At 27.3% G+C, this 24403-nt stretch overlaps 9 protein-coding genes across 9 annotated transcripts; 5 read left to right on the top strand and 4 right to left on the bottom strand.

Annotated features, from left to right (window-relative positions):
• Positions 1–220: 220 nt before the first annotated feature.
• T552_03150 (hypothetical protein) lies at positions 221–1299 on the top strand. The gene is made up of 2 exons (XM_018371664.1): positions 221–277; positions 326–1299. Exons 1-2 carry the CDS (start codon positions 263–265, stop codon positions 1256–1258), a joined length of 948 nt encoding a protein of 315 aa, XP_018224456.1. The 5' UTR covers positions 221–262; the 3' UTR covers positions 1259–1299.
• A 155-nt stretch (positions 1300–1454) lies between these two features.
• Positions 1455–5514, bottom strand: T552_03149 (hypothetical protein). Its single transcript, XM_018371663.1, has 10 exons — positions 4683–5514; positions 4583–4640; positions 3635–4530; positions 3203–3592; positions 3059–3156; positions 2545–3018; positions 2304–2503; positions 2039–2262; positions 1651–1995; positions 1455–1603 (listed from the first exon to the last, which is right to left on the bottom strand). The coding sequence occupies exons 1-10, from the start codon at positions 5466–5468 to the stop codon at positions 1499–1501; spliced, it is 3576 nt and encodes a 1191-aa protein (XP_018224455.1). The 5' UTR covers positions 5469–5514; the 3' UTR covers positions 1455–1498.
• Positions 5515–5655: 141 nt separating this feature from the next.
• On the bottom strand, positions 5656–10218 carry T552_03148 (hypothetical protein). Its single transcript, XM_018371662.1, has 8 exons — positions 10007–10218; positions 8744–9952; positions 8547–8697; positions 7504–8501; positions 6303–7458; positions 6062–6250; positions 5886–6016; positions 5656–5836 (listed from the first exon to the last, which is right to left on the bottom strand). Exons 1-8 carry the CDS (start codon positions 10181–10183, stop codon positions 5702–5704), a joined length of 4146 nt encoding a protein of 1381 aa, XP_018224454.1. The 5' UTR covers positions 10184–10218; the 3' UTR covers positions 5656–5701.
• Positions 10219–10425: 207 nt separating this feature from the next.
• T552_03147 (hypothetical protein) lies at positions 10426–11866 on the top strand. Its single transcript, XM_018371661.1, has 7 exons — positions 10426–10774; positions 10819–10973; positions 11022–11088; positions 11139–11190; positions 11233–11357; positions 11404–11679; positions 11725–11866. The coding sequence occupies exons 1-7, from the start codon at positions 10472–10474 to the stop codon at positions 11821–11823; spliced, it is 1077 nt and encodes a 358-aa protein (XP_018224453.1). The 5' UTR covers positions 10426–10471; the 3' UTR covers positions 11824–11866.
• Positions 11867–12278: 412 nt separating this feature from the next.
• On the top strand, positions 12279–13831 carry T552_03146 (hypothetical protein). The gene is made up of 6 exons (XM_018371660.1): positions 12279–12362; positions 12410–12835; positions 12880–12996; positions 13039–13100; positions 13144–13702; positions 13746–13831. Exons 1-6 carry the CDS (start codon positions 12322–12324, stop codon positions 13783–13785), a joined length of 1245 nt encoding a protein of 414 aa, XP_018224452.1. The 5' UTR covers positions 12279–12321; the 3' UTR covers positions 13786–13831.
• Positions 13832–13914: 83 nt separating this feature from the next.
• T552_03145 (hypothetical protein) lies at positions 13915–16100 on the top strand. Its single transcript, XM_018371659.1, has 10 exons — positions 13915–14271; positions 14315–14372; positions 14417–14501; positions 14544–14653; positions 14699–14894; positions 14941–15012; positions 15062–15189; positions 15230–15349; positions 15397–15694; positions 15739–16100. The coding sequence occupies exons 1-10, from the start codon at positions 13961–13963 to the stop codon at positions 16023–16025; spliced, it is 1665 nt and encodes a 554-aa protein (XP_018224451.1). The 5' UTR covers positions 13915–13960; the 3' UTR covers positions 16026–16100.
• Positions 16084–16594, bottom strand: T552_03144 (hypothetical protein). The gene is made up of 2 exons (XM_018371658.1): positions 16423–16594; positions 16084–16380 (listed from the first exon to the last, which is right to left on the bottom strand). The coding sequence occupies exons 1-2, from the start codon at positions 16549–16551 to the stop codon at positions 16129–16131; spliced, it is 381 nt and encodes a 126-aa protein (XP_018224450.1). The 5' UTR covers positions 16552–16594; the 3' UTR covers positions 16084–16128.
• A 266-nt stretch (positions 16595–16860) lies between these two features.
• On the top strand, positions 16861–21925 carry T552_03143 (hypothetical protein). The gene is made up of 18 exons (XM_018371657.1): positions 16861–17073; positions 17124–17127; positions 17189–17338; positions 17380–17745; positions 17790–18005; positions 18055–18264; positions 18306–18599; positions 18644–19568; positions 19610–19723; positions 19768–20081; positions 20126–20372; positions 20414–20521; positions 20569–20816; positions 20860–20946; positions 20989–21057; positions 21105–21230; positions 21275–21592; positions 21637–21925. The coding sequence occupies exons 1-18, from the start codon at positions 16907–16909 to the stop codon at positions 21880–21882; spliced, it is 4209 nt and encodes a 1402-aa protein (XP_018224449.1). The 5' UTR covers positions 16861–16906; the 3' UTR covers positions 21883–21925.
• A 464-nt stretch (positions 21926–22389) lies between these two features.
• Positions 22390–23777, bottom strand: T552_03142 (hypothetical protein; the record flags this gene model as incomplete). The annotated part of the gene is made up of 10 exons (XM_018371656.1): positions 22390–22393; positions 22426–22492; positions 22534–22657; positions 22779–22975; positions 23020–23072; positions 23117–23230; positions 23253–23281; positions 23328–23538; positions 23583–23598; positions 23642–23777. The coding sequence occupies 10 exons, from the start codon at positions 23775–23777 to the stop codon at positions 22390–22392; spliced, it is 951 nt and encodes a 316-aa protein (XP_018224448.1).
• Between the last annotated feature and the right edge of the window lie 626 nt (positions 23778–24403).

Genomic DNA, 24403 nt, shown 5'->3' with positions numbered 1-24403 from the left:
TATATAATTAATTATTTTAATCAAAATTTATAACTTTGAAGGAAATTTATAATCCATTGTTTTTCAAATTCATTAAAAATTATCATACATTTAGACTATATTCTCTTTTATGGAAAATATAACTCTATTTCTGAAACTTTAACATTTTTTTATACTAATATTTTATATTAGTACCAAAATCCAATTAATTACACTTTTAAAACATTAAAAAAATCAAGAAAATATTTTTAAATATTAGGGTATTTAAAATATTATATTTTGAATGACAGAAGAAACCGTAATATATTATATATATAATTTATTTTATTTTCTTTAACTATGTTAGATATCCCCTTTTAAGTTTATTGTTAAATATAAGCATGAAGATAAAAAAATACGTAAACTTCATTCTAAATCATTTAAAACACTAGTCAAAAGCGAATCAAACACAGATTGCATATCAAAAGATCTTAAGAAATTAAAATTTCTGTCTGTTCACAATACTCCTTTAATTCATAAAAAATCAGAAAACTTAAATAAATTTCTACATATTCAAAAATTTAAAAATAACGGATCTTTACTATGCAACAAAGAGGAATCAAAACAAAATAATAGCACTATCAAGCGACAAAGAATCATATACGATGATAATATTCAATTTGATGATAAAGAATTTCCTATTATTTCTACCAACGCCAATAACAATTATATTAAAGAAAAAATAAAAAAACCATTTATAACATACAATTCAAACAAAATCGTAGAAAAATGCACAAATTATAATTTTTTATCATACATTTTTTCAAATTTTAAACCAAATGTAAATACTAAACCAGCATGTTTATTCGCAAAGACACTTATGTCATCTTCATCTAATAATACAACAAACAAAGAAAATTCTCTTTTATTAGACTGGTCTCCATCAAAGAAAAAGAATACACCGTTTTTAGAGAAAGGTCTTGCAAAAACAGTATTAGACTGGATAATAGAATACCAATTGCAAAATACATTGCATAATTATTCTAATACTAAAATAAAAGAATATACATTTGTAATTACAGAAACAAAAAAGGATACAAATATGAATAATATATATTTTTATGGCTATGAAGAATCTGCAAAGATAATCGAAATATTATTTCTTTTAACAGAAAAATACTTGGAACAAAATAAAATAAATGAAGGGACACTGTTATTACTACACGAACCAATAACTAGATTTCAAAACATTTTTCCTCAAAACATTATAATATGTATCAATTGGAATCATAAAAATTAAAATAAATCACAATTCTAAGGGTTTAGACTATAATATTATTAATAATTAAGTTTCTAACCAACATAAACTTTATACATAAGATCATACAACTAATTTCTAAAAAAAATACAAAAATCGTAACATATCTTAAAACATTAATAGACATTGTTTTTTAATTATACACAATATATATTATAGGAATGACCTTTTAATGCCTTTTGTTTACTAAGTATTTGCACAAGCAATTAGCATAATACCAATTTATACAGCAATTGTATTAGCCTGAAATAGCTTTAATAGAACATTTTTTCGTTTTTCATTCACAACTTCTTTATTTAATAATTTGGAATTAATAGTCTTTATATTCTAGTAATACATTAGTAAGTATTAGCACCCAGAAAAACATTAATAACCTTTGCAATTGGCTTATTATAATTCACTGCCCTAGAAGCTAGTTTTGAAGTAATAACATTTGTATTTAAAATCTCTCCTAAAGGATTTTCCTTATTTTCAAGTTGAAATTTATTGTCACTAAATAAACTGTGCTTTTTTTGAGAAATAGGTCCATTAGAAAACAATTTTATTAATTTCCCTTTAGCATTAAACATCAAAGATGAAGAAGACTCTTTTAACACACATCTACTAGATGTCCTATCAACAACATCTGTAAGGCAACTAAATCTTCTTTCCATATCATTATCAATTAATTCATCTTTAAATATTTCTGAATTTTCATCCTCTACAAAAGATAAAGATTCCTAGAACAATGTAAACTTAATAAATAAACATATAAAAAATTACTTTTTCTAAATATTTACTAGAATACAATGTTTCAGATTCAAACGTATTTTTCACAATATTATTATCAATATTCAAAGTAGTATTAGAAAAAGTTAAACTCGTAGCATCATTTATATTTTCTTGTGCTTTAAAAGACTCATTATCAATGAAATCTATGGAAAACCTTGTATCTTCCTGATTATCTTCTATCGTAGTTAGAAATGCCTTCATTTTAGGATTATCAGCTGTATAAAATTAAAAAATAGAAATGAAAATATAAAATTACCCATAAAAGAAAGATTTTGATTATCCAAGAGTTTTTGTTTTATAATACAAGCCCTTTTATTGCGTCTTTTAAGTGTTTCTTCTTCATCGTCTAAATCATTCAAATCAAAAAACATACCACGCCTTTTTCTCAAATTGCCCATTGTTATGTCATTAAGCAAATTACTAATAATCTTAGAATCATCATCCATTTCTTTTTTCCTAGATTGAGTTAAAACAAATTGACAAAAAAAAAAAAATACATATAATATGCTGCTATATCAGTTGAATCTATATCCTGAAGAGAAATTGTATTGTCAATAATATCCTCAATTTCCTTATTATCTAAATCATCATTATCATCATCACTTGCTCCTCCCAAACCCGCATATTCATCATCAGATTCTTGGGCTTGATCTTCAATAAAGTCTTCAGGTTTACATATAAAATGTTTATTATCAACTTCATAGCTATATTTAGAAGTCGTATCAGAATGAAGAATATTGTTATTATTACTTGCAATATCATTGTAATTTTCATCTTCTGAATTTCTCAAAACAAGACTCTTTTTCCTTTTTAAATCCCCTTGAATTAAAACACCTGAAGATAATTCTGCACTTGCACCAGAGTTGAGTGCATCATCCAAATGAGGATATCTAGAAGATAGAGGAAAATTATCAAAAACTATATCCGAAGATGGAAGATCAGATATAGATAATTGTGCATTTTGAAATTCCCTAAAAATAATTATATAAAATTAAAAAACGTAAATAATACTTTTCGACTTTCTCAAAATTATCGTCAAAAGAACATGACGACTTACAATTAGCATTATTTAAATCATCTGGTATTTTTAAATTAACATTCGTATTCATCTATCAAATGTATTTTAAGTATATTTCTAAAATAAAATACACATACTTGAAATAACTCAAAAGGTATTTTATTAGACATAAAGCCCACATCCGAAGCACTATTTTCTACTTTATCAACAGCATTATTTTTCAATTGAAGATCACTATTAATATTCTTAGTAGATAAAATAGAAGAAACCTGAGAAAGATTAAGGGTATCATCAACACAATCCTTTAGGCATTTAGCATTATCAATGTCATTATATTCATCATCCTCCATTATAATTCTACAGTTATTATTTCGAAGAGTTCTTGATTTAATAATAGCATCTTCCATCTCATCTGGTATATATCGAATTCCTTTTGATTTTGTATTCAATGAATCTAAATGATAGACTTCATCAGAAGCATACATCCCACTAACATCTCTAATATCCTCCAAATTAAGATCATTATTCTACACAATATTAAAAAAATTAACAATGAATTTTAAACAAACTTTATCGTCATTATCACTACAAGTAATCCCATTACCACTATTACTATAAATATCTTCATTATCGTTTTCTGAATTATAGTCAATTGTTTCATTACTTCCTTCACTGCTCTGAACATCACTTATTTCCTCATCCCATACATCAGTACAATTACTATTATCATCATTGTAGATCCTATTCTCCTTTTTTCTGATCACCTCTGCTTCTAATCTCGCCTTTTCTACCAAGTCTTCTGCTTGAACAATCTCTTTTGCCCTTTCCTCAAAAGTTGATGTAATGCCTTTTTGCTTATACTCCTCTTCATGCTCAAGACGCTCAGACTTAACTTGCTCAGCAACCTTCATTAATAATTCACGATCAAACAAATTATTTTTAATTCGATTATGTTGACTCGGCGAGCTAAGCCTAGCTAATTCAGAATAAGAAACAGAAGTATTTCCAAAACGTGAAAACAGTTTAGGATTATCCTTATGAATTTTTGAATCATAAACTAAACATTCAACTTCTAATTCAGAGTCGGAAGTATTTTCAGAAACAGGTGTTTTAAATATAATTTTTTTCTGATTTTTATAATTAACAGGATTAATTTGTTTAGAAGTTAAACAGGATCTTCCAGTTTTTGAAAATTTTTCTTTAATATCTGGTTTTTCGAAATTTGACAAAAGTTGTGCCTGATCTTTAGGTGAAATATCAGAAGAATTATTATTTTGAAGATATAGATTATTATCTATAAATGAAATATTTGACTCAGTAGTATAAATCGTGTCAGAATTTTCATCAGAAATTCTTTTATCTAAGAGTGATTCTTGAGAAACATTAAGACCATAACCCACGTTTCTTAAGAAACTCAAAATAGATGTTTTTTTATCAGTCCTTATCTCGGGAGCCAGTGCCATATCTTACTCTTCTATTAAAAACAGGAATAAAACGAAAGTAAAAAAACCCAATACCTCTATTCATTCTTTCTGTTTCTTTTCGCATTCCTTCTATACCTTTTTTAGTAGCAACCTGATAAAAATCAACAAAATGAAATATTTTTAAATTAAATACTTTTTTTAAAATTCCAGTCTTAACTGGGAAATAATCCTTTTCAGATTTAGAAGAATGATCCAATGATATATCATCAAAAGACAGATTTACTTTTTGCATTTCTAAACGTGTACATTTTTCTGGACTTAACTGTGATAAACACATTTTTTCTTTTAATTCCAAACACTTAGATTTCGCATTATTAGAAAACTCATATTCATTAGAGTCAGATGTTGTTTTTTCAAATGATTCTAAAAACAAAGGTATATCCAATATATTTGATGCATCCCTGTTTAAATATTTTTGACAATAGTCTTCTCTTTTTTTTTTCTTACAAAAGTATCCATTTATATTATGATGATTTTTATCATTTTTAATAATGTTTTTATTAACAAGCATATTTTTTACTCGTTCATAAGCACTATCTTTTGTAGAGACAACACCTAATGACAAATTCTCATTTAAATAAGTATCATGATTTTTTCCAGAAACATCAACATATTTTCCAACATCAATAAATTGCTTAGGACTATTTGACAAAGAACTATCATGTTTACTATCGTATAGTTCAGATTTATCCATATCAAATTCTGCTAACATAGCTTTAACTTTAGATCGAGGAGTAAACCCAACATTAAAACAGGATCTAGGACTTGAAGGAGACGAGCAGAATGAACTTAATGAATCAGATATTTCGCTTTCATTTTGTTCTGTAAAATTCATAGTATTATCAGTATCATTTAAAGCTTGAGATTTCTTATAAGTTTTTCGCAGAGAAGCCCAATTATAAGACCCAAAACCATCCATTCTTTCCCCCAAAAGTCTAATGAAGTATTATTTACTAGTAAATACTTATTTTCTTAATATTTACTTTTATGTATCTGAAAATAATTTCGAAACGCGCTCAAAGTGATAAAATTATATATGAAATATCAAAAAAATATAATTATAAAAGTACAATTTATCAATATATTAAACAAACATAATAAAAATTCATTCATGAAAATTAGATAAATAAATGCTTATAAACAATATATATATTATCTGCGGTTATTTGTCATAGATCTATTGTTTGCCTGAGCTGCAAACATCATTTTAAAACCATTACACAAGGTATTCATATCTCCATAAAGATTTCCTTTCAAAGAAAAAGCATTAGGAACAACTTTTACTGACTGTAAAAAATTAACCAAAGTTCATATCTAAAATTTTTATAAACTTTACCCAACTAACAACTTTAGATTTCAAATTAGCCTTAAAACAAAGATCAAAAAAACCAGGATATTTAGGATTAAAACAAAACGCATAGCAAGACCTTCTTGGATTGGCTTCTGAATATCTATTAAGCCATTGTTCTAGAACTATAGTTAATAAATTGAAAAAGATCAATATTCGTATACCCGTTTCTGCCCTAGTACCTTTTTGAAATTTTTCATTTGTAGTTATTTCGTCAACTTTTCGAGCAATTGACTTAATATGTGAAACTATAAGCTCATCCAAATCACTATAAGAATAATTTTGTTCTTTTCCACGTATACGTAACTGACGACCTACAGAAAATTCATTTTCTTTATCTAATTCGAGAACATCTATTTAAAGTCAAAACTGAATCTTAAAAAAAAAATATTAAATATAAAATACCGATATGTTGGTAAATCCCTTCCGAAACTTTCCATGTTATAGCAATATGATCAGGTCCACTTGATGATGGACGAATTACTACATCACCGCGTTGCATACCAGCCAAATAATCCTCAGCTTGTCGAGCATTAAATGGTCTAAAGAGAGGATGTTTAATAACCCTAGTTATTCGCTGTTCTGCTTCCCTTCTTAGTGCAATTTTAGACTTATCTTTTTCTTCAGCAATACTATCCCATTTAAATTTTCTATTCAAAGAACTGTCTTTTTGATTCTTATATGCATCTTTAATAGATGAAGCTTTTGTTGATAACTCTGCAGTAAATTTCTGAAGATTTAAAGACAAAACGACTGCCTGAACAGTATGCCCATATTGCAAAACTTGCGAAGGTAAAAGATTATAATTATCAGTTACTTGTGAACTGGCAATATTTCCATCTATTCCACAATTTAATCTCACAGTAACATGTTTACTTCCAATTTTTTTAACAGTAACAGGGATAACAGAACCAGGCCTCAATGATTCTGGAGTTTCCCCAGTCAACATAGTAAAAATTTCTTGATCAGTGATATCCTTATAATCTTTACGAAGTTCTTCATAAGGATTTTGAAGCTCATCTCTAATAGTCTCAAGAGTATTCCTTTTTAATTGTTGAAAAGCCTTTTCTAGCTGCTCAGCATATTCTTCCAATACAAGATCACTAAGTTTATCTGGATCATCATTCATAAGATATGCTACAACTCCTCCACTAGAATCATATTCTTCAACATCTTCCTCATCTAATTCTAAAGCATCTGCAGCCATTTTTCTAGCCAATTCGTAATCTTCTGGATGTACTCTTGTACTATCCAAAATCTCACTAGAATCAGATATTGAATTATCATCATACGGTATTTTAAAAAAACTAGCACAATTTATAAAAATATTTTTTGTTAAAATAGATTTTGTAATAAATTCAGCACGATTCGAAATATATCCACCAACAGCAGAAATACGTTTACACAAACTCTGAGCTTTACGAGGACCTAAACCACATACATATGGTAAAAGATTTAATTTATATGAAGATTTAACAACATCATTTATATCAACGCCTACTAAATTTACGATATCTACGATTGCAGTTTCCAAAACTCTTTGTAATTTATCTTGTGGGATCTATTTATTTTATTATTATTCAAAACTCTAAAATAGTCTACTTACAAGATGCTGCCATGGATGAAAGGATATAGATGTAATGTCACTTCCCATTGCCGCATATTCCATAAGTGGGCTCTGCATATATCTAGCGAGAGATACACAATATTTACCCAATGAAGATAATTTAGGGAATTCCTTATTAGCTCTTTTGCTATTTTGATAAAGTCTAGCAACATCATCATTAACATATACAACTCTTATATGGTTGCTATTATCATTTTGTTCTATATTAATATTATCAACAAGATCTTTTAAACTTTTACGAAGAAACTCGACAGAAATACTGAATCCAGATACACCAATAACATCTGGATTTCGACGTTTTATAAAATCAGATAATTCCTTTTTGGAATTCTCTTCATGTATATCAGAGATTCTAATATGTTCTAATACTTTTCCATCTTCATCGACAAATACACATGAAGTATCATCTTTTGTAGCATCACCTCTGCCATTAGAAACTGTTAATACACGCGGAACTTCCCCTTTATCTAGAGACTTTACAGGATATGGTGTACGATCAAGTTTATCCAAAAATTTTTTTCTACAAAAAAAAGCAAGAGCATCTTCGCAATCACTTTTTAGATTCTCCTTAATTGTCTTCTCAATGATTGGTGTGATCTTATCAAATAAATCAGTTAATATTAATTTCCGTTGATCATTCCAAGCAGATGCTATTTCACTAACATTATCAGAAGTCAATAGTTCAAACATCTCATAAAATAAATTATCATATTCATCCAAGCGAATTTTAATCTTAATCAAATCCTGATCTTCTGCATTGATCATTTGAAGATAAAATTCAGGATTATGAGTCATATTTTCCATAGAAATATGACGAGCATACTTGAAAAAATAAAAAGGATGATCATTATCTATTTTTCTAATGCCTTTTTCAGTTGGTTCGACATCAATATAGCCCTTCTTAAGGTAAATTGTTCTAATCGCCTTTCTAACCTGAGGATCATTAAACAATTCATCAACTACAAGCCTTCTTGCCACTAATATTCTAATTAGAAAAAATCAATAACAAAAATTGCAGATACTAGCCAAAGCAACAGTAACGGAGGAATAACTAGAATTTAAAATATATTTCTCTGCTAAAGTCTCAGGCCATGTATCAGAGTCCTCAGGAAAATATCTTTTAGTATTTTCCAAAAAATTTTTTCCAATATGTTCAGGAGGTAATCCAAAAGCCTAAAAAAATAATCAACATTTATTCCTTAGAAATACAAATACGTACTCTAACAAGATTATAAAAATCTTCTTTTCTTATTTTAGAATAAAAAGAATATTTATTCGAAGGTCTCTTAAAAGTAAATCCTTGAGCTATATTCATATCTTTTATATTTTCAGAATATCGAAAATATATATAATCATGAAGATCTGTAATTTCTTCAAGAGATTCAACTTTATCAATATATTCCTCAAATAGCTTATCATTGATATTAAAATTCTTGAAAGTTTCAAAAAGAAAATTTCGTTTTTCAACAAGTGAACGAAACTTAACATCGAGATCAAGAATTTTCCATAAATCACCCTGTCTTAACAAAGTATGAACTTTAGTTGTTTTCCTTTCATTGTCGCTCTTTTCTGAAAAAAGTAAATAATCTTTTCTGTTTTGCCAGATAAACGATGGTTCAAAAAAATCATTAATATAGAAATCAATAACATTTTTCACCGCTTTCCTAAAAGGTTTTTCAAGAGAAGAATCTATATCAGTACGCATAAGAAGCATACGATTCGAAACCCATTCATATTCTTTTAAAATATCATCATCAGAAAGCTGTAAATGATAATACGGAGCTCTCAAAATTTGTATGCGTTCCGGAATATCAGTAATTCTAACAATTTCATCCATATCAGTAAGCATACGTTCAACAATTTCACTATGCTCAAAAACATCATGCAAAGAAATGTCTTTTCTCTCATATTGCTCAGAATCTTCATTTTCAAGAGCATAAGCATAATCTCCACCATCCCCAAAAATCTCAAAAACCTGAGCATGCGCATCACTATCTATTCCAATACTTTTTGAATAAATTTCATCATGAAATGCCTTTTCATGTCGATTTTTTTTTTTATCATCTAAATCATCATCAAAATCATCATCCTCAATAAAATCGGCAAATTCATCAGAAAATCCACCAGATTTAACGTATGTCCTTTCATCCGCTTCACTTTCATCTTTATCAGAAAAAATGTCTGCCAAATCTTTAGACCTAAATTTTTCTTTTCTACGCTTTAATCTTTTAAATTTAGGCTCATCTCGCGCCATAAAAATCCCTGTATTCTCCATAACAAGATCCAAATCCTCCTCATCAAGCTCTTCACTATCCATATTCCTATCTTTATCATTTCCTCGTTTTTTTCTCTTATGTCGTATCTTTGTCACATCTTCTTCCTCCCCCTCCTCCTCTTCCTCCTCATCAACAATAAACCCCTCCCGAACCTTTAAAATTCATTAAAATAAATCATATAACAAAATCTATTGTTCTATAAAAACCTTTCTTTGTTCTTCTTCATCTTCTTCACTCGAACCTATATCCTCTTCAGAACTATCTTCTTCTTCTTCTTCTTCTTCCTCCTCCTCATTATTATCATTATCATCGTTGTTATCCTCTTCCTTCTCCCTCCAATCCTCATTCTGGTTCTCTTGATCCTCAGGATCTTTATACCCCATTGATAATCCTTATTTAAAGCTTCGACAATGTCGAATCAACACGAAGAAACAAAGATATATCTTTAAAAAAATAGTATTAAAATAAATAAAAATAGGATAAAAAGGAGGGTTATTATTAAAAAAAAGAGAGTATACTCATATTTATTTATTATAATATTAATGAAAAGCCTTTGAAAATAATAATAAGATTTTAAAAAAGTAAATAATTAGGAAAGAAAATAAAGCAAAAAAAACGCAAATAATTATAAAGGAAAAGAGACACTGGTGTATATATATGAATATAGAGAAATGAAAAATGGGCTTTTATCGAAAAAAAAGCAGCGAAATTTCAAACAATTAACACTACCATCACAAACATGTCGAGAATCATCACAAATGTTATTAAATACACATTCATCAAGAAGCACAGATGATTCTCATAGGTACCATAATAGTCTTTTGGAACAACTTGAGATTCTTGAAATTGGAGTTGAATTCAAGCTTAATTTGTGCCAAGAAGATCTTCAAATATTGTGTGATATTGGAGCAGGAAATAGTGGTACGGTAACCAAAGCTCTTCATCTTCCTACGAAAACTATCATGGCCAAAAAAGTTCTATTATACAAAGGTTTAATAGACTTCTAATTTTTTTAAAGGTTATACATATCGAAGCAAAACCTGCTGTCAGAAAACAAATACTTAGAGAGTTGCAAATCATGCATGATTGCAATAGTCCGTACATAGTTTCATTTTACGGGGCGTTTATGAATGGAAATGATATTAATATTTGCATGGAGTATATGGATTGCGGGTGAGTTTATTTTTTTTTTTTCAATATTAAATACTTAATATCATTCAGCTCTTTAGATAGGATATCTAAATATGGAGCTATAGAAGTAAATATTTTGGGGAAAATTAGTATTGCGGTTTATAAATAATAATTACGATTATATATATATATATTTATTTAAATTAGGTTGTGGAAGGACTAGCATATTTATATAATGTTCATCGAATAATTCATAGAGGTCAGATCCTTATAATAAACAATTATCAATTAAAAATCTTAGACGTTAAACCAAGTAATATTCTAGTTAATTCTCATGGACAAATCAAACTTTGTGATTTTGGAGTATCAGGAAAACTTATAAATTCAACAGCCGATACGTTTGTAGGAACTTCGACATATATGTCGGTAAAGATATCTCACTTTATTTTCCAAATCACTTTTAATTTAATAGCCCGAACGTATCCAAGGTGCAAAGTATAGCATTAAATCTGACGTATGGTCTCTTGGAATGACTCTTCTGGAATTGGCCATTGGACGCTTTCCATTGACATCAAACTCGGATGCACCTACTGCTGGAAGCATGGGAATCTTAGACCTGTTACAAAGAATCGTACACGAATCTGCCCCAACTTTACCAAAGGGGAAATTTCCAGAAGATTTAGATAATTTTATTAGTACATGCCTCAATAAAGATTTAAAAATACGACCTAATCCTCAGGAACTTTTGGTTATTTTTTTTTTTCAATTAAAAAATATTTTAACAAATAATCAGGATCATTATTATATAATAAACTCACGGAAACAAGATGTTAATTTAGAAGCATGGGCCAAAGAAACGCTCAAAAAAGATGAAACAGATGGAAATTTATAATTTTTTTATATATACATTTTTAACACCGCATCATATTTCACAGCCGACAGTTTAAAACAATTATATAGCATACGCTAATTTCATATATATTTAATTGACAGTAAATTCATTAATAGAAAATGTTATATTTAATAATAATTCTTTGTCCTCTTTATTATAGATTATTTTGCATATTTACATATTTTTGATTTATTAGTTTCCAATATCCCAGGATACAGAAAAGTATATCTATACTCTAAAACTTTTTTTTTTTCAATAATAGATTTAAATTTTGAAAACGTCCCGATTTTATGAATAATTTACAATATCTATATTTTTTTTGCCCTTGATACAAAATATATATTCCGAAAATACTAAAAGTTAATATGCTTGTAAGTTTGCATGAAAGACATTCATTCTTTTCCAATATTTCTTGTGTATTTTTTTCTGTCATTGTAATTTTTAAACTTTCAATTTACAAAATTCGAAAAAAATCACTTAAAAATATTAATTAAAAAAATGAATTTTATAAAGACATTATTCATTCTTAATAAAAAAGGGTAACTATTATAAGATAATTATTTTTTTAAATATCTAATATGATTAGAAACATAATTTTTGAACACCATTGGCATGGACATGCTTCAAAAAATAATGTCGCTTTATTTATGTCAGAATATAAGAAAAATATATTTCATGAAAATTCACATATACCCATTATGTTATCTAAAGATGCAATCTTAATTCATATAAAACACAACAACATTATCCTTTTGTGTGTGATAACATCAGAAATAGATCCATTATATGTTATTGAATTCTTATATCGTATTGTAGATATTCTTGAAGAATATCTAGGACCAGATGCTACAAAAAAATCGGTTTTGGAAAAAAATTTTGAGATTGTTATTCAATTATTGAACGAAATAATGGATTATGGATACCCAATGACAACTGAACCTAATGCCTTAAAAGACATTATTCCTCCTCCTGATACAGTAAACAAAATATTAAACATAACTGGGTTGAAGAGGTATTAATTATTCTTATTCTATTTTTAAACTAGAATTACAAAAGATCTTGTATACCATCAGGTACTCTATCCCCAATTATATGGAGAAAAGCAAATGTAAAACATTCAAAAAATGATTTTTTTATCGATATAATTGAAGAGCTTAAGGCAATAATTAATAAGTATTATATAAAAAATTATTATTTTTTTTTAATTCAAAATAGACATGAAAAATTTATAACTCTATTTTCAAAAGGAAAAATTATATGTTGTTCGAATATTTCAGGTAAATAACAAACATTCAGAAGAATCTATTTTAACTATTATAGGGGTTCCTAATATAATTTTAAATATAAAATCTAAATATCATCTTTTTTATTCATCATTTCATCCTTGTTTATACTCATCAAATCAAATTCCATCATTAGAACAACTATCTTTCATACCACCAGATGGGAAATTTACCTTAATGACTTATGGAATTGAATTTTCTGATATACTTACTCCATCTTTACCAATTTCTATTAAAATAAAATCTGGGCCAAATGTTGAAGATTTCGAAATAAAACTAGAAATTTTTAATAAACCTATCAACAATATCACTATCACCATTCCAATATTTGAATCATGTCAGTTGAAAAATTCAAAATCTACACATGGAAATATTATGTTTGAATCTGAACACGAAAAAAAAAAAATTGTATGGACATTAAACAAACCTGAAACTTGTTCTATTGCTTCTATGAAATTCACCCTTGATAAAATGAAAAATCCTCCTAATTATCTTATAACAAAATTTACATGCACTGGGTGGATTATTAGTAATATTAAAGTAGAAAGTCTCAAAATAATAAACAATTCCGATGCAAAATTTTATAAAGGCATCAGGTAATCTCCTCAATATTTAAGTTTTTATTAATGTTTTTTCAAGGTATACAACTATAGCAAATGAAATAGTAGTAAGATTTTGAACTTAATCACATATATTTCACTAAACTACATTTTTACTTCAAAACAATTTATTTATAATTAATCTATTATTTTATTATCTCTATTTATACTTTCACTAAGAGCGCATATCTCGACAATCATATTTTTTATACAATATTAAAAAACTAAATTTTTTGTGATTTTAAATCAAAAGAAATGATAGACGATTTATCAGACGAGCTTTTAGCATTGGCAGGTCATAAAGATATTGAAACTAGCCTTCAGAAAAAAAAATCAGGCCATAAGAAAAAGACATCACAAAAACGATCTCAAGATAAAAAATATAATGGAAATTATAAGAAATCTTTAAAAAGCAATGATGATTCAAATGATGAGTTGTATTCAAGCGAATATAGCACAGAAAGCGAGAACATGGTCTCAAAAGAAGATGATAATGATTATCTTGAAGAATACGCTATTCCTTATGTTCTAGAAGGCAAATTCAAAGATGAAGAGGATCGTAAAAGGTATTTGTTAAAAATGATCAATTGTATCTAAAAGAGTCAAAAGAATAATGGACATGAATGAGGTGGAAAGGGAATCTATTCTTTATGAGCGAGAAGAAGAGGTAACCTATCAGATATTCGCAAAAAAAGTGATATATGTGTTTAGACACAAAAATTACAAGAAAAAAAGGAATTAGCGAAGAGACTAAGGCAGGAAAAGCTTTCTGTAAAAAAAGAATTGAAAATAAGACGTTAGGATCCAGATTATAAACATATTTACTAATTATTCGTAGAGTCAACACGAGAAACAAAAGGAAAAGGAGAGGAAACTACTTCAAAAAGAGACAAATTAATTGAACTTAAAAGAAAAAGGGAAGAAAAATCTAATAGAACTGATTCGAAAGTATACAACTATTTTTACACGTACTTTTGTACTTATTTCAAATAGTTGGATGATAAAACGTTCAATAAAAGAACGAAAAACGAACTAGATAAAAAATATGAAAGTAAGAATGACTCTAAAGGGTTTGAAGATAAAAAAGAGTCTGCTGCACTCGATTTGAATGATGTAAATAATACTAGACTTGCAAGAACGCATTTTGCAAAATTTCTTTTCCATCCTCTATTTGAAGGAGTTATAGTAGGTATAAATTGATATAATACCGAAAAATATATGATTCAAATTTCTAGGTTGTTTTGCCAGAGTAAAAATAGGTGAAAACTCTCAAGGCAAAAGTGTATATCGAGTTTGCCAAGTTAAAGGTATACTATTTTTTACTAAAACAATTTAGAAAATCTAATTGTAATTAAGGGTTACAGCCTAGTACAAAAATATATTCTTTTGAAGGGATACTTTCCAATCAAAAATTAGAATGTATACACGGCGCAAGTGTAAAAACATTTGAAATAACATTTGTTTCAAATTCTGCTATTACTCAAGTATATTGTCAAATATATTGAATTACTTTAATTTGTTTAGAATGAATTTGATAAGTGGACACAGCAACTTAAAGAAGATAAAATAGCTACGCCTAAAAAATCATTAATCGAAAAAAAAATAACAGAACTTAGTCTAATGACACAACATAAATTAACAGATGTGAGTTTTTTCACTAAAATTTATAAAATATATAACTTTTTTAAAAGCTAGAAATATCAGATATGATAGCACGACGAAAAGCGTTACAAAAAATTCCAAGAAATATAGCTATAGAGAAAACACAGTTAAAAAAAACTAGAGATATTGCAATTGCTCATGGAGATGAGAAAGAAGCACAAAGATTAACAGAAAAACTAAATACACTTGAAGAATTGTCAGAAAAACGAAGATATGTTTTGACAAATTCAGATAAATTTGCCAAATTAAATGAAAAAAATAGAAAAGCCAACTTAGATACAATTAGACAGGCAGAAATTCAAGCTAATAAAGAACGTAGAGAAAAGGGTAATGTTTATTGATATATATAGATATCATTTTTAATATTATAGATTCTTCCCCAATATTAGTAAACCCATTCTCAAGACTTAAAACTAATCCAAAAATATTTTATGATAATATCTTAGAAATGCAAGGCTCTACTTTACCTAAAACTGATAATTCAAATAAAAACACGGAAACAGTTGACACTTGTGCAAAAACAAATACAATAGATACGAAAAAAACGGAAAATACAAATATACCAGAAAACACATCTAAAATTATAAAGACAAAAACTCTTAATAACATTGATGAAATAATTTCTCAAAGTAATTTCGATTTAGATTTTGATATATAATGTTAAAATTATAGTTTAATTTCTTAATATATACAAATTGAAAATTAAAAACAAAAACATTAGTAATAAAAGCAATTAAAAAGGTTCATATATATTTTTTAATTTAAAAATTCGAAACTGTCCAATTGCTTTTAAATCCAGCTAATAATATAGATGCTATTACAAATGATATTAATCCAAATAAATAGAAGCACCGCTTCCCCCATTTTATTTCTTCTTCTTTAATATATTCAAAATACATCTGCAGCTGCTCATCTTTAAAATGATTCTTTCTAAAAAAAGGATAATGTATCAATCCAATATATGCTCCAATTAAAAGAATAGGAAATGGAAGTAAAATTCCCCAAAAAAACAGCTTAATTCCTTAATATATTTCAATTAAACTCATAAATATTACCTTATAACATTTTGTTCCAGAAAATGTTACTGTCTGAGATTCATTTAAATTCAAAAGGTCAAATATCTGTTTTTTATTTCTAGTAGATACACTGGCTTGGTAGGAAGGAAGTTCATTATTATCAGACATTTTTACAATAATTGACAAATTTTTAATTCATTAAAGTATTTTTAATATCAGATTTAATTAAGATGCTATTTATATAAATTGGACATTAAAAAAAACAATACATTTCTATTGACATGGAATCCTATTATTCAATCGAACTCCAGTCAAAAATCTATATTTAAAAAATCAAAAAAAAAATAAAAATAAAAAACACAAAATTTACACAATAATATCTTTATAGAAAACAAAATATCCATGATTTGTATAAAAATACATCTTTATACAAATAATCATATCAATGATTTAATTTCATATATATATCGGTTACCATAACAACAGAACCTATGAAATCATGTAAAATATATAAAAAGGATAAATGAAGGAACAAGTTGTAGATCAACTTCCAAAGCAGATTAAACATATTGAATTTGGCGTATTTGGGCCAAAAGATATAATAAAGCAGGGTGTTTTAGAAGTTTCGACAAGAGAACTATATAATATAGTAGATAGATCTACAGTACGCAATGGAGCTCTTGATAAAAGGTAAGTTTTTAATGATATTTTAAATACGAATTTCTAACGAGATGCCAAAGAATGGTAAGAGGAGAAATTAGAAGAATTAAGGAAAGATTATTTGAATGTATCTAAATATACCCAGGGAACCTCAGATAAGCAGGCACTCTGCGAAACTTGTGGAGAAAAAATGGTAACATGCGTTGGTCATTTTGGATACGTAAAATTAGTACTTCCAGTGTTCCATATAGGATATTTTAAGACTATTATTACGATACTTCAGAATATTTGCAAGGTAAATTAAAAATTGAGAAAAAAAAAAGTAATTTATTATAGGATTGTTCAAAAATATTATTAGAACTAAAAGATATTCATAGTTTTTTGAAAGAATTAAGAAAAGCAGAGTCAGATAATCTAAGAAAATCACAAATATACAAGCGTATAAATGACACATGTAAAAAAGTAAGAATATGTCCCAATTGTCAGAGTACACAAGGTGTTATTAAAAAAGTTGGAGCATTGAAGATAATTCATGAAAAATTCAAATATAATAAAAAAAATAATCAAGAAGAAATAGAATTTCGAAAAACCTTTGAAACAGTTTTGAATTCTACACCTGATATGAAGACCCATCTTTCTAAGGCTCATGATGATTTAAATCCTCTGAAGGTCTTAAATTTGTTTAAACAAATTCCTCCTATGGTGATATCAACTATAAACATTTTATCTGTTTTTAATTGTCATAGGATTGTGAGCTTTTAGGTATAAATTCATTAAAAGGCCGACCAGAGATGTTTATTTGGCAATGTATACCCGCCCCTCCTGTTTGTGTAAGACCATCTATTTCTCAGGATGGCGCTAGCACCGAAGATGATTTAACAGTTAAATTAGCAGAAATTATATGGACCAATTCATTAATTAAAAGTGCATTAGAAAAAGGAACACCTATTCAAAATTTAATGGTATTTTTTCATTTTTTTTCTAAATCAAGCTAATTTTGATTTATAATAGGAACAATGGGATTACTTACAATTATGTGTTGCTATGTATATTAATAGTGAATTGCCTGGAATATATTCACAAACAAATGCAAGGCCTAGAGGGTTCTGTCAAAGATTAAAAGGAAAGCAAGGCCGATTTAGAGGAAATCTATCAGGAAAAAGAGTTGATTTTTCCGCAAGAACTGTAATTGGACCGGATCCTAATCTTTCTATAGATCAGGTTAGTAAAATTTTATTATTTTAATTGATTAATTAATAAAGGTTGCCATTCCTGAACGAATTGCCAAAATTTTAACCTATCCGGAAAGAGTAACACATCATAATATCGAGCAATTAAAAAAAGCTATAATAAATGGACCAGACATTCATCCTGGAGCGAATTATATTATAAATCAAGATAACGGATTTAAAAAATTTTTAAAATTTGGAAATCGTCAGAAAATATCATTAGAACTTAAAATTGGAGATATAGTTGAACGCCATATTCATGACGATGACATTGTTTTATTTAATCGTCAGCCTTCTTTGCATAAACTTAGTATATTATGTCACAGAGTACACTTTTTCTTATTTGCAAATAAGAGACTCATAAAATTTAGGTAAAAGTTCGACCATGGAAAACTTTTAGACTTAATGAATGTGTCTGTAATCCATACAATGCTGATTTTGATGGGGATGAAATGAACTTACATGTACCACAAACAGAAGAAGCACGAGCAGAAGCAATGGAACTAATGAATGTAAAAAACAACCTCGTAACACCTCGTAATGGCGAACCAATTATTGCAGCAATACAAGATTTTATTACTGCATCTTATTTAATTAGCCAAAAAGATAATTTTTATGATAGAAAAACATTTACCCATATATGCTCTTTTATGGTAGATGCTTGTAAAAATATTGATTTGCCTCATCCTGTTATTATAAAACCAGTGACATTGTGGACAGGAAAGCAGATATTTAATGTGCTCATGAGACCTAACAAAAGTTCTCCAGTAATGGTCAATTTAGATGCAAAAACTAGATCATTTAGTTCTCCAAAGGGAGTGCCTGATCTTTGTGCCAATGATGGATATTTACTTATACGTTCAAGTGAGATTATGTGCGGTGTTATGGATAAATCAACAGTAGGAGATGGCAAGAAAAATTCTATATTTTATGTTATTTTAAAGAATTATGGTCCTGATGAAGCAGCAGAAGCTATGAACCGACTTTCAAAATTATGTTCAAGATGGTTAGGGAATCAAGGCTTTTCAATTGGAATAAATGACGTTCAACCAGGAGTTTTATTAAAAAAAAAGAAAGAAAGTCTAGTAAAAGCAGCATACCAATCCTGTGATGATTTAATTTGTGCTTTGTCATCTGGAAAACTCGAAAATCAACCAGGCTGTGATGCAGAACAGACGTTGGAAGCAAAAGTATCTGGAATACTTTCAAAAGTTCGAGAAGATGTCGGACAAATTTGCATGAGTGAACTAGAAAAAACAAATGCATCTTTAATTATGGCTACATGTGGTTCAAAAGGTTAGTGTTATTATATCTTTTATACATAAGTAACTATATAGGTTCTAAAATTAATGTTTCACAAATGGTATCTTGCGTAGGACAACAAATTATTAGCGGTTCTAGAGTTCCAAATGGATTTCAAGATAGGAGTTTACCACATTTTCAAAAAAACTGTAAATTTCTCTATAGTTAAATAAATAAACTAATTTTTTATCAGCAAAACAACCTCCTGCAAAAGGATTTGTGAAAAATTCATTTTATTCTGGCTTAACACCTACAGAATTCTTATTTCACGCTATATCTGGAAGAGAAGGTCTTGTCGATACAGCAGTAAAAACTGCAGAAACAGGATATATGTCTAGAAGATTAATGAAGTCACTCGAAGACTTATCATTGCAATATGATGGAACTGTCCGTAATTCCTCATACGGAATTGTGCAATTTATATATGGAGATGATGGACTAGATCCAACTTATTTAGAAGGAGATATCTGCCCTGTCGAGTTTATGAGAACATGGAACCATTGTCTTGTAAATATATACAAATATATAAAACAGAAAATTAACTAAACCAGGATATAACGTCTAAAATACCGTCGAAAAAACTCCTTCCTTATGAAATCATGAAAATCACATATAAATATCTTGAATTACCTAAATTTAAGGAATGTACAGAAAACTTTAAAGACTCATTATTAAATTATATTCAAAAAAATGTCGTAGAGCGTTTATCAACTATTCGAAGAAGAAAAAACCTTGCACCTTTTCTTGAAAAGCCTTCTGATTCCGAATATCAAAATATCAATACTATCAAATTAGAAAGTTAGTAAAAATATCTTTTAGGTTTTAACTGACTTCTATAGCTGATTCTGAAAAAATTGTAGATAATATTTTTAAAGTTACTGAAATACAACTTTTAACATATTTGCAAATGTGCTTAGAAAAATATATAAAATCAAAAATCGAGCCAGGTATTCGAATTTACTTAATATTATCTACATAATTTAACTTTTTTTAGGAACAGCAGTAGGTGCAGTAGGTGCACAATCAATTGGAGAGCCAGGAACACAGATGACTTTAAAGACTTTTCATTTCGCAGGTGTTGCATCTATGAATGTTACGCTAGGTGTACCTAGAATTAAGGAGATTATAAATGCAGCCAAAGTTATTAGTACGCCTATTATAACATGCAAGCTTGTAGCAGAAAATGATATACGGTCGGCTCGTGTAGTAAAAGGTCGTATTGAAAAAACATATATAAAAGACGTATATAATATTAGCTTTATTTCAATACATTAATTATAACTAGATAACGAAGTTTATAGAAGAGGTTTATGGACCTACTTCCTTATATATTTGTATAAAAATTGATTGGAATACTATAAATAAGTTGCAAGTATAAATATTTTTTTATCAATCTTAATTTAAATAAAAATAGCTAGAAATAACAATTGATGAAATTGCAGCTTCAATTTTGCAAACACCAAAATTAAAGTTTTCAAATACGGTAGTTTTGTTATTATATAGAATAGTTTTAATATTAACATTTATTAGAAAATCACTGTCAAAGAAGATAAAATAAAAATATATCTATCATGTGATGATAAAAATAAAGATTTCGATGAAATTTATTACAAGCTACAACATTATAAACGGATATTACCTCATGTTATAGTGAAGGTTATTTTCTTACGAATATATATTCAAATTAATATGATTTCTAGGGTATTCCAACTACCTCAAGAGCTGTTATAAATATAGATGAAAATGGAAACAATACTCTTCTTGTAGAAGGATATGGTCTTCGAGATGTAATAAATACTGATGGTGTTGTCGGAACAAAAACGTCTACAAATCATATTATGGAAATGAAGCAGGTTCTTGGAATAGAAGCAGCTAGAGCTTCTATTATTAAAGAAATTGATATAACAATGAGTTCTCATGGAATGAATATCGATCCTCGGCATGTTATGTTATTAGGAGACGTAATGACATATAAAGGAGAAATTTTAGGAATTACACGATTTGGTGTAGCAAAAATGGTACAAATTCTCTTTTTATACAAAATTTACTAAATATTATCAAGAAAAATAGTGTTTTAATGCTTGCTTCTTTTGAAAAAACAGCAGACCATCTTTTTGATGCTGCAGCTCGATTAACAAAAGATTCAATAGAGGGTGTTTCAGAATGTATCATTCTTGGGAAAACAGCCCCAATTGGAACAGGAATTTTTCGTCTTATTAGAAGAATTGACATAAAGGAACATCATAAGCCCAAACCCCTTCTTTTTGATAATTCATATTTTTATAGAGTTAATACTTTTACAAAATGATTTTTTATAATATTGAACATTTTTAAACGATTAAATATTTTATCATATATATCATAAAAAAGAAAATAGTCGGCGCCTATATCATGTAAATAGATGTTATAATCATAATGATCTGAATGTTTTTTAAATAAGTATATATATAAACACTTCAACTGTTTTTATTAAAATATATGATGTACAAAAATTAAAAAAAATTACATTTTATATATATAATCCTTTAACATAACTATTTTTGTTCATACAAATCCTTAATGAAATAAATGCATATTCACAAATTGATTTTTAAATAAAACTTGAATATTTCTAGAAAACAAATATTAAAAAAATTCCATATTTGATATAATCATATAATCAAACATTTTGACTTTTTGTGTTTTCCATTCTTATAATAATTCATGTAATTTCATTTTTTTATTCGTTTTCCAAAGGATCTTTCAATGTCTAAATTATCAAAAACGTAATCATTATACTTTAAAGAAGCCTTATTCCCTCTATATATAAAAATAATTAACTATAAAGTATTATATGAAGTAGAAGATTAACCTCTTGTAATCATTTTTTTGTTTGTTTCTTATTTCAGGAAATGTAGGCAAAAGAGAAGGATCTTGAGCTTGTAACAATTAGATAACAAAATATATCAAAAAGCAATACCTTGTGGAGATTCCTGAAAATATTCATGATTTAAAGCAGCTTTTGCCAAAATCCGTTTTTCAGGATTATAAGTAAGAAGACAATTTATTAAATCCTTTGTTGTTGTTGTTTGATTGGAAAATTTCTGTTTTATCATATTACTTTTGTTTGAAAAAAAAAAGAAAGTGCTTAGAAAAAGGAAGTTTTCCAAACTCTGGCCAAATAGCTTCATTGGGAGCACCAAGTAAATTAGCTATCAATTAAACTTGCTCTGCTTCATCTTTCCCAGGGAAAAGAGGAGCTGATGTCATTAATTCCCCTAAAATACATCCAACAGACCAAAGATCAACACTACTAGTATAATTCTTTTTTCCAAAAAGCAATTCCGGAGATCTATACCAAATAGTTACAACACGAGGAGTCATCCCATTATCTCTATATTCTCGAGCCATTCCAAAATCAGCTGTAACAATTGAATATAAACCTTTTTATATTCTAAAGAAATACCTATTTTTAAAATACCCTTTGCATTTAAAAGTAGATTAGACATTTTTAAATCTCTATAATACAATTAATAAATAAATTATATGAAATTTTAAAACACCTATGAATAATATTTTGTCTATGCAAATATTCTACACCTTCCAGAAGCTGTTTCATTAGACATTTTACTAAATAATAAATAAATAAATAAATAAATATATTAAACAAATTATACCTTCTGATTGTGTATATTTTACACAATAGTATCCATCATACTTGCCATATCCTCAAAAAATTAGAAATCCTTTATTTAATTGTATATTTAGACAAACTTGTTCGCGATATTCATCTACCATATAAATATCATCAAGTGCTTCTCCTACAGCCACTTCTAAAACACTTATAATATTCTTATGTTTTAAAGATCTTAAAAGAGATATTTCTCTTAATGCTGTAATAGGAATCCCAGAATACCTATCATTATCAAATATACGCACTGCTTTAAGTGCAACAATAGTATTATTTCTTTTATCTTTTGCACGACTAAAAAAATAAGATATTTTCAAATATTCATATATTCACTTTACTATACAACCCCATATGCTATTTTTCTTATTAAATAATCATATTTTACTTAAATATTTACTTCCTTCACCAATTCTATTAAGTTTTTCAAAATCACAAATAGATATACAAGTTCCAAGATACAAGTTTTTATAACTTATGTCTACCTCTATCTTCTCACCGGTAACAGAATGAATCTTAAGATAAGATGGGCTCATAGTTTTGCAAAAACTTTAAAATCTTAAGTCGATTTTTGACAATTTTTATTAGAAAATTGCAATAAGTTAATCTAATCTTTAAAATTACTAAAAAATCATATACATATTGATTAAATATTATTCAATATATATATCATATGTATTTAAATTTATAATTTTTATGATTAAATATTTATAAAATGATGATTTTTTTTAAAATTTATATTTGTATATTTAAGTCATTAGAATAGTTTACGCCTTTTTTCTATGTAAAGAAAAAATTTGGTAAAAAACAATATATTTAGTAGTTTTATCAAGTAATTTCTTTTATATTTATGCCAGATCTATAAAATTAATATATATACATACAAATATAAAATTAAAAGTTATTTTTTATAAAAGTTTAAAGTACAATTGATTCTTTTAATATTTGATATTTTTAATTTCCTTATTTTCTTCATTTAGATATTCAAAAGATTATATTATTGTATTTAAAGACTAAAATATTTATAATTATAAATATTTTTTAAAATATGTAATTATTTAATTAGAAAATATATTCATAATAAAGAAGAAAATTGAAACTATCTAGTTAATCTGTTTAATATATTCTATAATAGAACGCTAATAATATTTCTCAATAACAT

This window comes from Pneumocystis carinii (genome assembly GCF_001477545.1).
Source record: "Pneumocystis carinii B80 chromosome Unknown supercont1.15, whole genome shotgun sequence".
Classification (NCBI taxonomy): domain Eukaryota; kingdom Fungi; phylum Ascomycota; class Pneumocystomycetes; order Pneumocystales; family Pneumocystaceae; genus Pneumocystis; species Pneumocystis carinii.
This window is presented reverse-complemented; position numbering and strand designations above follow the sequence as displayed.